This window comes from Callithrix jacchus, chromosome 10 (assembly GCF_049354715.1).
Source record: "Callithrix jacchus isolate 240 chromosome 10, calJac240_pri, whole genome shotgun sequence".
Lineage (NCBI taxonomy): Eukaryota > Metazoa > Chordata > Mammalia > Primates > Cebidae > Callithrix > Callithrix jacchus.
In genome coordinates, this window is record NC_133511.1 from 97,185,173 (window position 1) to 97,200,089 (window position 14,917).

The following is a 14,917-nucleotide window of genomic DNA, read 5'->3' on the forward strand; positions in this document are numbered from 1 at the left end:
ATGAACAGGAGGGGGTGAGCGTGGTCAACAAAGCCTACAGACAGCGAACAATGGCTTCTATTCTCCGCCTTTCCTGGAACCCAAGGAGCAAAACCGAGTCTCCCTATCCAGCAACACAGCTTCCAACCAAACGTACCATCAACCCACCAACTCACAAAGGGAACAGAGGGACGCTTCTAGCTTCATAAGCCCTGACCCAGTGTGGGGTTCCCCGAGGCTGGACCTCCACAAACCCCTCCCTACCTTTCCCTAAAAAGAAGGCTTTCGGGCAAGTGGAGAAAATAGAAAAGTAATTTCTTGTTATAAATATCTGAAGGTAATTGTGTTACTGATGTGAGTTGTTAGGGGCTGTAAAAAAAAAAAAAAAAAAAAAACGCACCGTGGGGAGCTCAATTGGGAAAAGAGAGTTACAAAAAAGAGCCCATTCAAGAGGTCTGCCCCCCCCAAAAAGAGGTAAAATAACAAAATAGTCACAGCATCTTTCCTACCTCTTTTTAAAAATGCATTTATTTTTTCTGTTTTATCTATGATGATTATTGATTTGCCTGCCTGCAAGCAAAGAATTTCAAGACGCACATTTTGCTCTATAAGGCCATTCCTGGTCTAATTTGTAACTACTTGGTAGCCAGCTTAAATCCATAAAAATAAACCAAAAAATGAGGACTTTTTCTCAGCATTGGGTAAATAGTGGCCACAGCACAGGGCCGCTAGTTACCCTTATCTAGGTTAGCTCTCCAATGCTTCCCTCTAGTCTCTCAGTCCCGGCACCATAGTCTTGCCCTGCACAGGCAAAACCTCCAGCTCAAACGCAGGATACCCCACCCCACCAAATTCAGGACCCTGAAGCTGCAAAGGAGCAGTAGGTGGGGAGAAGGGGAACGGAATTCCCCTAGGAGGGGTAAAGCTTCCTGAATTCCACTCTATAACCCACGCTGTACACAATTGCAGTGGAATGCCCCCATCCTGGCTGGTAACTTCTTGATACCATTTTTAAAAATTCAGTAGCTGAGCCCTGAGAGGCCTCGCTGATTAGTTTTCCAAGCAGCTGGGAAGGTGGTAGTATTTCAAATTCCAGTTCTGTTCCATTCCTACTCCCCTCTCGGCTAAGAAGCTATCTAATTACTTAAGTAAACGTGAACGCTAAGTGCAAAAGCAACCCTGGAAGTGGGGCACATCGACACCCGGAAGCAGTCCTGTGCACCAGAGAGGTCAGACACCCCAGCTGCAGCCCAAGTCCCCCAGCTCAGCCCGAAGCTCTGTGCAGCCTCGCTAAGGCCATAGACCCACATCCTGAATGAAGAAGTCTCCAGGCATTTTGAAATCGCCCCTGCCTTTGACAACCAGACCGCTGGGCCACTGCCTCCACCTCTGTCCCCAACACAAGCCTCAGTTTTCAAATGCTGTTATTTTAATTACTTAATTCTCAAATTCCAGCCCCAAACTCTTGAACTGGGGTAAAGAGGAGAGCTCACTCTAGGTCCTCCCGCCCCCAGCCAGAAGAGTAATTAGCAATTAAGATGACAAAGTTTTACTCTCTAGGGCCAAATAAGATAACAACTAATCAAACTGCCTTCAGACGTTTGCAAAGGTCACTGGCTATAAAAAATGTAATGTCAACCGCAACAACTATTATTTCTCCTCAGTAAACTCGCCAGGCTTTCAAGCTCTTTGCCTTTCATTTCATTTTCTGATCATCCCAGCCCCTTGTAAAACCTTCCCAAGTTCGAGTTAAACATCCAAAATGGCTTAGGGAGCTTCGGAGAGCATAAGGAAAATATAAAGGAAGAAAGAAAGAAACCACATTCACTTTGTTTTTAAACTTTCTAGAAATCACTCATGAATCAAGAGCCGGGTTTTAGCACTCGAAAAAGAAAGCATTTCCACTTGAAATTCAACTCCATTTCCCCCAATTACACTTGCTAAAATTCAGGGCTATTATGGCGCAGGGAGACAGAAAATCTGCACAAGGAAAGAGGCAACAACTTTATAAACTTTGAAAAGACACTTTTCCTCCCGGGGTCTGAGAATCGAAAGCTCTCAAATTACTCCGACTAATTAACTGGGAGAGGAAATTAGCTGGGAGTGGGAAAGCCAATGCTTTCATATAGATTTATTTTTAAGGCCTTACCAAGAAAAACATAAGGGGATTGAGAGTAAAACAAACAAAAAAAGCATACCACCTCTGCATCTCAAAACTTGCTGAAATGCCAACCCGTAGTGCGACTGGATCAGAGGAAAACAAGGAAAAATACCCACCGAGCGCAGGGGGCCGGAGGACAGGGAAGAGCCCCAGCCTCCGCAGGGCGAGGGAGATGAGAGTCGGGGGAAGCCTGGGGAGCTGAGAGTTTTCAAGTTCCGAGCTCCGCGCTCCAGTAGAGTTGGGGCCACGAGCCCGGGGGCTGGATGGAAGCTGACAGTCCTCTTGCTCTGCTCTGAGCTCCCCTCGGAGCTCGCGTCCCACCGCCTTGGCCTGGTGGCTTCCTTCCCGGCTTGCGCTAGCTCGCTCTTCCCTCTGCCTCCAGCGTGCGGCTGCCTTGCCAAATGACTCCGCTCAGGCTGGTGGCGGGCGCGGTGCCCCCTCGGAGTTCGAGTGCCTGCGGACTCTTCTGCGCCGGAGCCGAGGGCGGCACAAAGCCGGAGGGCCGGCTGGCGGGCTGCGGCGCGGCGAGCTGGTTCCCTCTGCGCGCCTGTTCTCTGTGCGCTCGCTGGGCCTCCGGCTGGACAAAGCAGCCGGCAGCGGTTGCTCTCTGCGGCCGTTCCAGGGCCTTGGGTACCACAGAGCCTCTTCGTCCTTTCCCGCGGGTCGGGAGCATTGGGCGACGCTAGGGCCAGGAGCCGCGGCTGCCGCGGCGCCTGGAGCCTCGCTTCTTTCTGAGAGCTCAGCCCGCGCTGGAGCGCGGGCGATGGGGCTGAGCCGGCCGCCCGCCCGGAGCCCCGCGCCGCTCCCGGTCGCCGGCGGTCGCCCTCCGATGCGGGCTTTCGCTGGAAGTAGAAAGTTTGGGCTCCTGCGTGGAAACTTCTCCGGCCCAACTCTCCCGGCGCAGCAGTGGGGGAGGGGACCGGCGAGAGGGGAGGAAGGAAGGGGGGAGGAAGGGGGAGACCTGTCTGAATATCGCAATAAAAATAAAGCCAGAAGAAAGAAGCGGACTCACCTTTATGAGGCATCCTCTCTGGTTGTCACGGCTCCTGTCAAGAGTTTTGCTTGGTTGGGGGTTTTTGTGCTGCTGTTGTTGCTTAAAGACCACAACGGTTTGAAATGACGGTGTTTTAAAGGAGTTGCTGGTGAGAGTTTTCTCCACGGATGCTGCTGGGTTGGTGTGTGAGAGCAATTCTCAGATTCCTGGGAAGGAGACAGAGATTGACAATAAAATGGGCTGTCAGCGGTTGGAGAGTGAGAGATAAAGAGTGTGGGTGAGGGAAGTGGCTGCAGCCAGCACACCTGTGCTGATTGGTGATGGCTCAAGTGTGTTAATGTATGTGTGCCGGCGCCCGGCCGGGCCTCGCCTCCACCGCTCCTCACTGGCCCATTAGCGAAGCCTGACCTCTGTCATCATCCTCCAGCAAAACACTTCCTCCTGCGCCTGAACCAGAGCGGGAAATGAGGCCGAGCCACGGTTCGCTTTTCAAACCCACTAATCACTCCGCAACATGCAAATGTACCGCTCGCTCTCACACAAAATATTGCTTTATGCAAAGCAGCGCCGGGGCCTCGCGCCAGCCGATTGGATGCTCCCTCTCCCCGCCTGGTGCAATTGGTCCGTTTGTTTGAATATGAATACACTTGTTTTCGACTTCGCCGGTGGGTCCCGGCTCCTCTCCCCAGCGCAGGGCCCCCACGCCCAGGCTCTGGCGCTCGCCGGCAGCTCCCCGTTCCGCGCACGCCGGGAGTCGGCGCAGCCCGCACTGCCGCCGCGAACTTGAGTGGTCAAGTGAAGGCTTCTGGTTTGGGTGTCGCGCCCCGACTCCTCCTAAACTGGGCGCCGGACTCCTAGTCTACGGAGGGTACAAGTTTCTGCTCTGTCCTTTCTTGCCAACTCCCCAGCAGCGTGGCCTACCGCCCCGCCCCCGCCCTCCCCAATCCCATCCCGGCCTTAGCCCCAAGACGCAGAGCGCGGCGGCCGCACCCCAGCCCACCTGGCCCCCTGAAAGAAGAGGAAAGGGGCGGGAGCGTCACTGGGTCCCGGCAGCTCCATTCTAGCTGCGGAGGCCGCGGCGAAGCCTAGGCTGAGAGGAGGTTGCCGGGCCCAGAACTAAAAGAGGCCAGGGGCCTCCCCAGCCCAAGCCTCCAGGGCCTGTCCAATCCTCCACCCAGCTCCCCCGGCCCTTTCTTCTTTCTTTTCTCCTTTCGGAAGCCGCGGTGCGCAGGGGGAGCAGAGGCACAGCCCGGGCCCGAGAGGCCCGAGTAAACACGCCACTTACTTTGTGTACAGAGGGTTCTTGTGAAAAGCCCTGAAGAGTCCTCACCAAACACTCACCAACTTCTCCCACGTGCCATTTGTTGACTAAGTGCGGCTGCTTTTCGCTGCGCCCGAGAGGAGGGGAAGCAAGGGGGAGATAAGAGGGGAGGGGGAGTGGAAGCCTTGGTTGGAGGGGGGCGGATGACCAATGCTGGGAGAGTCTCTCTCTCTCCCTCTCTCTCTCTCTCTCTCTCTCTCTCTCTCTCTCTCTCTCTCTCTGTGTGTGTGTGCGCGCGCGCGCGCGCGCGTGTGTGTGAGTGTCCCGCCAGTGATGTCGGTATGTCAGCGTGTGTCCTTTGTGCCACCGGTCATCTGTGTGTGGTGCGTGTCTCCGCACCACAACTCCCTCTCCTGGGTCTGCTCAGTCCACGGAGGCAGCTCCCCTTCAGCTGTTGCCAGAAAACGGGGAGGAAAGTAAGTAAATGGCTTTTCTCTTCTGACCACACACCAGAAGTCCATTTGTTGAATGCCGCACGATTAGGACACACCTCAGTACACTCCAAAGGCGCCCCTCCGAGCCCGCAGTTAAGGTGACAGGAGAGCGAGCGGCTGCCTGGTCCTGCGCTGTCCGGAGCTCTCTCGGCGGCTTCGGGCCGCGGAGCCAGGAAGGGGAAGGCTTGAGCTGCGGGACACACCCCAGGACCGGGCAGGGGAGAATGGGGCTGGAGAGCTGAGACAGGGGGGCTGAAATGTAGCCGCCACCGGGTACGCTAAACTATTCTGGACTTAGGGAAAGTGCTGAAAGTCAGAGCTCATCAATAAAGTCTGCAGAACCTGAACTCGCTGATGACAGGTCGCGCCGCTGCAGCCCCTGCGAGCCGGGACAGTGAGGACGCTGCAAGTTGCCCTGGGCCGCGGGGCCACGTGTGGGCCTTCACCCTCTTGTCCCTGCCCCAGACCCAGCAACGTCAGGACCGAGGAACTCGGGCAGAGCTCCCAGGAGTGAAGGACACCCCGGCCCTAGCCAGAGTTGGGGTCACACAACCCTCTCCCCTCCTGGGTTGGGGAGGGCTGCCGGCTCTAACCCTTCCCGCCGCCCAGGAGCTGGCAGCGCCAGGAGAAAACCCGGGTCAGAGGTGAAGGAGGTGGCGCCGGGTGTCCAGGTCCGCGGCCTCCTGTGCGAGGTTTCATTTCGCAGGAGCGCGACTTTTGGAGGATCCCGGGACGTGGGGCTGCAGGCCTGAGTCTCAGACCAGCGAAAGTCGGTTTTCTGTTTCTCTTTCCTTTTACGTCCCAAGCGAGCATGAAAGAAGTTTAGACTCAAGTCCGTTGTACCGGAGCGCGGGAGGGGGAAGGGGGGGAGAAGTGACTCTGTCCGAACTGGAGGCGAGTATCATTTTTACAACCTCTCAATTAGCGACCGAGTGGATTAGCACCTTCTTAAGCTTTGCCTCGGAAAGAAGAAGCCGTAATCTTGTTGCTATTTCCCCCCAGGGCACTGGCTCTTTGAATCAGCTTCTTCTCCCACCCCTCCAACCCCCATCTCGCCGCGGAGAAAAGTTTTAACAAAAAATCAGAAAAGGCAAGGACCGAGGAGTGAATGCCACTGACGTCATTGGGTGGGGAAGGGGGCTCGGGGAAAGACTCCTGGAAACTCCTCCGCACAAACAAGAAACAAAAAGGGCTTGGCTGCTTCCCCTGTGTCAATATTTGGGAAGGTGAGCTCAGCCCCAGAATGAGGCAGAGTTTTCAAAGTTTAAGGAGAGAGGGGTGAGAGTGAGATTTCCTCGTTTTCTCTGGACTGGTCTCAAAGAGCGTGGGGGTGCTGTTCTGCCTCGTGGGGAGCCTCACACCCTCTGCCAAGTACCCGCACTGGGGGCGACGCGGTCTGGGGCTGTGGGGACCAAGACTGAGGTGCGGGCGCGGTTGCCAGAGGTGTGCACAAAACCGAGACAACTCGCAGGTCGCCATTTTAATTACCGCTTCCAACAATCCCGAGGCCCACTAGCTGCCCTCCAAGGCGCTGAAGGCCGAGGGGATTGAGCCTTAGGTTCTGTCTAGCCTTTCCCCGCCTCTCCACAAGCCCGGACCACCCCCCCCCGCCCCCTGTGGCCAGAGGGAGGACCTCTCAGGCCGGGGGGTGAGTTCCCGTGGGGGCCGCCGGGGTCGTCCCACCCGGCAGCTGGGCTGTCTGCGTGGAGGGAGTCCCGCTGGGGGATCGCGGCTCGCCGGGGCCTGAGTCCCTAACCAGTATTGATGAGTTAGTATGAGATAAGGCAAGCATCTCACCAGCACCCTGGCATTCCCCTGTGCCCACCCCATCAGGTCTCCGGTCTGGGGGCGGCCTCCGGGGAGGCACATCTGGGAGGATGTGCGTCTAGCTCCCAGCTTCAGAACCAAGAGCCTCCCACTGGGAGTCCTGACACCTCCAAACTCCCTCTTTCCCTGGCCAAGCAGAGGCGCGGCGCCGGCGCGCTGTAAAGGGTGAAGAATGGCATTTCTTTGGAGAAGGAAAGTCTTGGCAACACCTGCGTCACTTTGTAGTGCCCCAAACGTCTCTCTCTTTGCAGACCCGGGGAAGGTGGGTTCCCTGGACCGCGGAGCTGGCAAACGGGTCCATTGAGCACTAAAGGCAAAGGCTCCCACGCCGGCCGCCCAGTTCCGGGTTCCTCCCCCGCTCTCCAGGCCTTTGTCCCTCTCCTTTCTCCAGCAACCTGCCGGTTCCCGCTCACCCGGCAGCCTCGCCGAGCTCAGAGCCCAGAGAAGCCTAGAAGAGCCCAGAGCCTCCCTGTGGCACCTCCAGGCTGTGGCTACTGCTCGGCCTGGGGGGAAGCGCGGTGCCCTCGCCCTTCCTCGCCTCCTGCCAAATGGCCAGTGCTAGGGGCTCCTTGGGTTCAGTACTCAGTCCTCTTCCATTCACACTGGGAGGCCAGCCAGCCTGTCTGTCTGTCTGTCTGTCTCTCTCTCTCTCTCTCTCTCTCTCTCTCCCTCCCTCCCTCCCCCTTACTCCCAAAATACTCTTTAAAATAACATTGTTCAGTGGAGTTTCACCTCAAAGGGATTCAAAGCAGCCTAGCGGGTCCGACTCTCAAGTCTTTGCCTCCCAGCCCCTCCATGCTGTTGTCTAGATAGGCGTTGGGTTTAAAACTCCTGACATGTAGGACAACTGAAATCAGCGGCACTCTCCGATTTTTGCAAATAGGGTTCGTAGGAAAGTTTGCTTTCCATTTCTTCACCCTGAGATGATCCCCCATCCCTCCGGTCCCGGTAACCTGTGCCCCCAAGAGGCAAGAGTTCAGCTTTAAAGGAAAAGCAAACAAGCCAAGGCCACCTCAGTTCCTTCTCCCTGGAGCTCCCCTCTGTTTAGCTCCCCTAAACCGCGGCCTGTTCTAGGGGACAACGACCTGGTCCTGCGACTTGTACCGTCTTAGAGGTGGGGACAGGCCGGCAGGAACTGGGGGCTTTACTGGGGGATTTGTGGCTGAGGAGGAGGGGGGAGCAAATGTCATGGCTGGCTCGCCCCAGCAGCCAGGGAACCGGAGCTAAGCGCATCCTGACGGGCTTTTAAAACGACATTGATTAGGACAAGCTGTTCCCAACCCCAGTAAGAGTTAATCTGCCTGTTAATCAAGGCACTAAGGGGCTCAATGCGAGCTTTATTAGCAACTGGAGAACAGAGGCGGCAGCGAGGGATCAAAAGCCGGGATCCCATATATTTGTCAGCGCTATCTCCAAAAAAAGTATTTTCAATTAGAAACCAATTCGGCTCTTTTCATCACTTCCTAACCCAGTCTCACACAGGGTGACTTCTAAACCTGGCTAGCGGGGGGGGGGGCGGGGAACCACTGCCGGGGACAGAGAGGCGGGGAAGGAATTGCGGGTTGGCTCCTCCGAGTGCGGCGGGCCGGGGAAAATTTGAGAATCCGCGGCCCTGTTGCCTCTGATTCCTCCCAAGAGGAAAGGGAAGGAAAAAAATGAAGCAACAAATACCACCCAGGCTGACAGCCCTCCTTCCCCGCCAGACCCCGCTCCTCAGGCCGGGCTCTGGCGCCGGGTAGGGTCCAGCCCCTGCGCGCGCGCGGCCCGGCCCGCGGGAAAGTTTGTGCAGCCAGAGGGACTCTCCTGACGCCTCGCGCGCGCTGCCCCCTTCTGCCCCGGAGGGGCGTTGGGTTCCCTGCGGTTTTCCTTTCCAATTCTAAAATAAATAAATAACCTCCGGGCCCTGGGGAAATCTGAATAGTAATTCCAATCAGCCAAATTCTGTGAGAGGGTCTGAGGAAAAAAAGACAAGCCTATCACCGGCGCCCTCCGATCACGAAGGGCACGGGCAAGAGAAGGCGACAGAGGAGGTCCTCGGCTCGCCCTGGGCGCGGGGCGAGGACTCTGGTCAGAGGTAATTATGTCACCGCGTTTTCTCACCGTGACAGCCGAATAAACACAATCTCCAATAAACATCTCTAATGAGGGAGGAGGCCCGAGGATGGCTGGGTTTGATTTATGACTGGAGGAGAAGGTCCACTTCCCACTGCGAAGCGGGCAACCTGCTCGCGGCCCAGCTCCTGAGAGAGGAACCCGCGGAGGAGAGGACCCAGGCCCAGGTAAGGCACACGGCCGGAGGGCCACCGCGCGCGTCCCCCGTTTCCAGGTGAGGTGAGCCTGGGGCGGTCACCGCTTGGAGTTGGGCGGCGGTCCTAAACACCTGTCACAGGTGCCTGAGCTCCGAAGATGCTCACAGAAGACCTAGAGAGGGGGCGCAGGAGCGCGAGTGTGAGTGGGGAGTTGGGGAAGAGCCGGTGGAGAGCCGGGGCCTGGCCCAGAAGCCGCCCCAAACTCCCAGGCGGGGTGCTTGGTACCCTGCCTAAGCCGGCCTGGGCGACTCCAGCAGCTTTTAGGGCTGGGCTCCCAGGACTTTCGCTGGGCTGAACCATGAGTTAGTCTAAGTTTGGGTCGTCCCTTCCCTGACCCACTTCGGGGACACTTCTGGCCCCTGGCTCCGGCCCTCCAGGGGCCGCAGGGTGGTGGGCGCTGTTATTTCCCGGGCTTGGCGTCCCGGCTTCTCTGACGCCCGCGCGCTTCCCGCCGAGGCAGCCAGCGCAGCGCCCGCAGTAACCCGAGCCCGCGTTCTAGCTCAGTGAGAATCGCTAATTATTAGGTCTTCCGAAGTGAAGCTCAAATCACAAGCTGGGGGCTTTTCGCGCTGCCCAGCTCTGCTGGACGCATTCTTTCGTACTCTGCGTCACTCTGAAAACGAACCCCAGCACTAGACTTTGTTGCGGTCTAGCCATCTACACTTTGCAACCGCGGGAAACTTCTGCACCTCGCCCGACCCGCGGCGGGGTGTCTTTAAGCGCTCCAGGCGCGGGTACTGTCTTCCCTACGCGCGAATGTCGTGAACTGCTACGCAGGGGAGATCCGGATGCAAAGTGCGTCCGCACCTCCTGCATTTTTCGCGGTCGCGAGTGGCTTTAGCAGACAGCAGCTGCAGACCCCCGCCCCTTACTCCCAGCTCAGGGCCGGACTGGAAGTCCACTCTTGGGACTGCAACATTTTGCTACTTTTGCAGAAAAGCACATTCAGCAAAGACATGTCCCTCCTCCACCCCCTTCCTATCCCGCCCTCAGTAACTCCCTTCCATCTTGGTTTGCCTCCTTTTAAAAGCAAAAGTCAAGCCCCGGGGCCACTTGGGGCGGGCTTTGATTTGGGGGACACTAGTCGCGGTCGGCGGAAAGGCGCCGCGGGCCCCGAGCCGGGCCGAGGCCGGAGACCGAGCGATTACCTGGGAGCGGAGGGCGGGGAGGCAGGTGAGCCTGGCGGCGCCGGTTCCCACACTTCTCACCGCCGCTCGGCAGGGGAAGTGGCAGATCTGACAGCCGCGTTCTACGCGAGGACCTGCCCCAGAGTTTAAATGTCAACGATAAGAAAAGAGGGTGCTCAGGCAGGCGCTAACTTTCCTTAATATCCACGCCAGCGCCGTCCTCATTGGCTGCCCGGCCCGCGTGACGTCATGGCGGCTAGAGTTGGGCACTGCTCCGCGCGCGGACTAGCTTTCGGGACCGGCAGGAGCCTCCTCCTCCGCACCCAGGGTCCGGCCCGCTCCAACCCCTGCTCTGGCCTTCCTTGGACCGGCTTGTGGCTGCCCTAGCTCGGCCCCGTCCGGCCTGGCCTGCCCTCCTACAGGAGGCAAACTAGTCTTGCTGAGTGTGCTCCTCTTCACTGTCGGGCACGCGGGCCCCAAGAGCTCTGACCCTAAGCTGACCAGCTACCTCTCTGAGTAACCGCACTGTCCCCTCCTCCGATCCCCAAGGGAGTCACTTCATCGGAGAGACCCGAAGGCCACACCGGGGTTGAGTGACGCTTTTGGCAGGAATCATTTTTAGGAGGAGTTCGAGGCTCGATGAGTACCCTCAACCTGGCCCTCGAGACCGCAAATTACTAGCTGGGCACAGACTGGGCCTCCGGGAAGAGGAAAGGCGATCCCTTTATCAGGGCTAGGCCAAAGGTCTCTCAAGGCCTGCTGGGTTCTCAAGAGGGAAGCCCCAAAGGGGCCTGCCCGGGCTTCCCTGAAAGGGAAGTGGCGGTGAAGGTGGGGAGGAGAATGGCAGCTGTGGCTGAAAGGCTCCAGCCACATAAAAAATGTAGGTGATTGTATTTATCTTTGACTTGGAGTTAACTGTTGACTTTGTGGCCTAGAAGAGGAAAATAAGAAAACCCCAGATTCTGAAGTCAAGACTCACAGAAATTGGGGCGGGGTCTGCAGGACACTGACTTGTTGGTCTGAGCCTGTTTTTCCCTCACACCTTCTGTGGCTGCGAGATGACTTAGTAGAGCTAGGCCTAGTTACCTTAGGATGGAGATTTAGACCCACGTTGCCATTCCCGTCCCCTATCCCTCAAAACAGGGGTCTTCTCAACTCCTTCCCCTGTGCTTCCATCCGGCTCTCCAATTTGAAAGTGAGGGAGGTCAGGCCCGGAGGGGCAGGGGTCGCTTGAGAAGTTTGCGGGAGGGGATAGGGCGGGGTGTGGAATTACCTGTAGGCAGCTCGTAGGAGACCCAGCCCAGGTGGACCCGGGGTGAGAGAGAGAGAGAGAAAAAATGAGTGCGTGCGCGCGCCCGCGCGCGCGCGCGTGTGTGTGTGTGTGTGTGTGTGTGTAGGCAGGGAGCGGGGCGCCTGGGCCGGAGAAGGGTCCTAGGGCCAGTCCCTGCGCGCCTTGATCAGGGCGGTGGCTAAGGGAGAGCCCAGCACAGATGGCGCTGGGGCAGAGGTCTAGAGATTCCCGCTCCCGTCCCTGACACACCTGGACAGGTGTGAGACCTCGCAACCGGCCAAGAAGCAGCTCCAGGCAGCCCGTCTGTCCACTCCTCTTAGCCCGGACCGCTTCTAGACGGACCTGATTTTTTGTCTTGCTCAACCCATCGAAAACTGGAGGGCAGAGTAGGGGTGGGAGTGGGGAAGAGGTAGGGGTGGGGTGGTGGTGAAGGTGAGGAGGAGAAATGCAGCTTTGGCTGAGAAGTCTCGGTAGGATGTTCTTACTTATTTACATTCTCCAAACTTTCTGCATCCTAACGCCCTGGCATCCTATCTTCAGGCCTAGGAGCGTCCACCTCCCACTGGCCACTCTAGTCTGGGCTTAGACCTTTCCATGTTCCTGTCGCCTGGCTCGACTGGGAAGTGGCGCTGAGGGAGGCATTTGTTCTGGTTTCCCTGTCGCGGTCGGCCATCTCCAGTGACCTAGTTTCTTGGTAAGCCGCTAGCTCCCTTCCAGGACTTGACCCGGCCTCCAGCCTCAGATGTCCTGAGGTCTCCCATTCTCTGCCGTCCGCCTTGGCTACCGGCAGGCCTCGGACCCGGGTAGGCCTTCCTAGCTGGCCAGTTTCTGTCCGGGGCTAACTCACCACCCTGTTCCAACCCGATGCCGCCGAGAGGGCTGCTCTGGGCTTGTTTGGAGTCCAGGCCATTAAATGTGCGCGGATCCCTGCAACCCAGCAGGGTGCTTGAGAGCGACTCTGGAAACGCCACGGCCCCCACCTTCTTATCTGCTTGTCAATAAAGGGCGCGTTCGGGCGGCACGGGAGCGCCGGTGGTGCTGGCGAGGCCCGACCTAGGCCCTTCCGAGCTCCGGGCCAACGCACGAGCCGCTCTCCATTTTCCCCGGGCAAGGAGGCTGGGAGGGAGGGAGCCAGCGCTGGGGTCGCCGCGGGAGAAGGCGCAGGTTTAGCTGTGAGAAGGTGCACTGTCTCAGCTGGATTCTCTGAGTAGCTCTCGACCTCGGAGCACTCTGGAGACCCTACCAGAGAACTAGTGCAGGGGGCTCCTCTCCGCGCCTGCCCCCAGCCTTGGGGGAGGCCAAGCAGGGCCCTGCGTGGAGCCCAACCTACGAGGTCCGGCCTTGCCTCGCCTATGCAGAGGCGCCTCTCCAGTCCACACTTGCTCGCAGCGGGCAGAAGGGCACCACGGGCGGTCCGGGGGCATCCTCGACGACTCTTATAGTCCTAAATGCCGAGTGCTACCTGAGGCAGGCCGTAGGTAGGGTGCAAAGGACCGGAAGAGGGAAAGAAACCTCTTTTTTTCTTTTTTTCAGGCTTACCCTCAGCCCAGGATAGCCCTGACTGCAATTTTCCGACATCTAGGGCAGCTCCAGGCTCTGATTCTCCACAGCAAACACAGTGAGCGAGCTCGCCAGTCGCCCAGTCTGCGGAGGCTCCCAGGCCAGCCCCGGCACCCGACTGCCGAGAAGCCCAGAGCTTCCCCATTAGCCAGCAGAGGCTGGTGGAGAGCCTGGATGGAGGTGAGAGGCCTTGAGGTAGGGCTAGTAGTGGAGGGAGAGGAAGATAGAGAAATTGGCTCTTGGCTTGAACTATAGCTGAAATCTGTTGTTCTTGTCCAAGGTATGTTTTCCCCTCCTGGCCTCTGTCTCTTCCTCTCTCCCCTTAACTACTTTATGCAAATAAAGCCGCTTCCAGATTGGAGGAGCCCCTCCGGTTGGATTTGTGCTACCGGGTGGGTGGGAATTGATACAGTATTTGTCTTTTTATTGAGCATAGGCACTGAGTCCCCCAACAATTATAAAATAAAATGGATTTTCCTCTTAAATATTTCCACTTTTTTTTTACTTCATCTAGAAGATATTGCATCCTGTTAACTTCTACAATATTTTTTTTAAAAAGTATTCCAGCATGAGTGCTAATGTATAAAGTGGCTTAATAAAGCTTTTCCATATACAAATTAATAGGAGAGGAAAAAATTCCTAAATAATTGATTTAAAATACTGTGTATATTTGAGTGTCACTTCAAATAGCTGTACAAGCCAGTAATCAATATATCATCTTAGGAATCTAATTTAGTGGGCAGTTCGTGTGGCTCTTGCTCTTCCTTCTCTCTCCACTTCCTCCCCTTTAAACAGAAAACTTGTTTTAACACGATTTTTATTTTAAATCCAAACTGAAGGAACATTTTGTGAATTCGAGCGTCCAAAAGGGGACTATTTAGCAAAGATAATATTTGCCATCTCTTCATCCTGGTCTCAAGGACTGCATAATAAATACCATTATTATGTGCAATTCTGTGGTTTCTCTGCTAATCAATTATTTTCCTGCTCTCATTTAAATAACTACTTTACTTACTTTTTTCTCTCTTCTGTCTATTTTGCCACACCATAAAAAGTTTTCCTGGATCTCTGGGGGAAAATCTCCAATGCTTCCAGTTTGCTTTATCACACACACACACACACACACACACACACACACAATCTCTACAACAATCAGTTTGAGAAAACTCTGCTTTTCCTTTCTGTTTAAACATTTTCATATTAAGTCGGTTTGTGGCACCATGTTTAATTTATTTCTCTCCCTTGTCCTGGTGGAGATGGAGACATTAGCTGAATTCCCTGGGGGTGATTGGATGCAATTCGCTGAAAGTAGACAGGCACGTCCTGGATGTTAGAAATTCACTTTTTCTCAACGTGACAAGGCCGGCTTCGATCTACAATTGTATTTGAATGGGCAATGAGCGGAAAGATCTCTCATCATTAAGCTTGCCTCTACTTTAGCAAAATAAGGAGAGCCTTCATTTGCACACAAATGCTCATAAAACTCGGATTCCCTGCAACCCTTTAATAAAAAAGGATTGCTGCATAATTTAAATTGGAGGCCAGGAGATGGCACAGAGAGGGAGATGAGGGGGTTTCAACTGAGTCCCCTCCCTTCCCCCCAAAAGGTCCATGTGATCGAGTTGACTTTTTTACTTTAAATCTTAAATAAGATGTGAGTTGTAACAAGAGGATTGGCACTTACTCCGTGACCCTTATAATTGGATTAAATATAGACTGAGACGTACAAAAACACACCAAGATTGACACCTGCCAACTGGACTTCCTTATGATTGATCGTGATGCTTCGTGCTGGCAACAATAATGAAATAAATTGTACGGATAAAACAGCACATTTGTCATTTCCGTGCCATGAGTGAGGAAGTCAACGAGTTAGGCAAGCTGTTAGCTGACAGGCGAGAGCGGGAGGCAAGC

The 14,917-nt window shown here is 55.8% G+C and overlaps 1 protein-coding gene across 2 annotated transcripts; it reads left to right on the forward strand.

Annotated features, from left to right (window-relative positions):
* The first annotated feature begins 4,676 nt into the window (after positions 1-4,676).
* LOC144578142 (uncharacterized) lies at positions 4,677-13,952 on the forward strand. 2 transcript variants are annotated; one of them, XR_013523365.1, is made up of 4 exons: positions 4,677-4,871; positions 8,825-8,995; positions 11,984-12,137; positions 12,977-13,952. XR_013523365.1 is itself a non-coding variant. In XM_078340804.1 (3 exons), the coding sequence occupies exons 2-3, from the start codon at positions 8,858-8,860 to the stop codon at positions 13,256-13,258; spliced, it is 420 nt and encodes a 139-aa protein (XP_078196930.1). In that variant the 5' UTR covers positions 4,677-4,871; positions 8,825-8,857; the 3' UTR covers positions 13,259-13,952. The 2 variants fall into 2 exon arrangements, 1 of the variants encoding a protein (XP_078196930.1); XM_078340804.1 differs by lacking the exon at positions 11,984-12,137.
* The last annotated feature ends 965 nt before the right edge of the window (positions 13,953-14,917 follow it).

What these genes read in the sequence shown, in the direction of transcription:
- LOC144578142 (XM_078340804.1), top strand. Translation starts at nt 8,858, where the DNA reads ATGAGGGAGGAGGCCCGAGGATGGCTGGGTTTGATTTATGACTGGAGG. An exon ending in AGGAGAGGACCCAGGCCCAG is followed by an intron (nt 8,996 to 12,976) that starts GTAAGGCACACG and finishes TCTTTTTTTCAG; the next exon opens with GCTTACCCTCAGCCCAGGAT.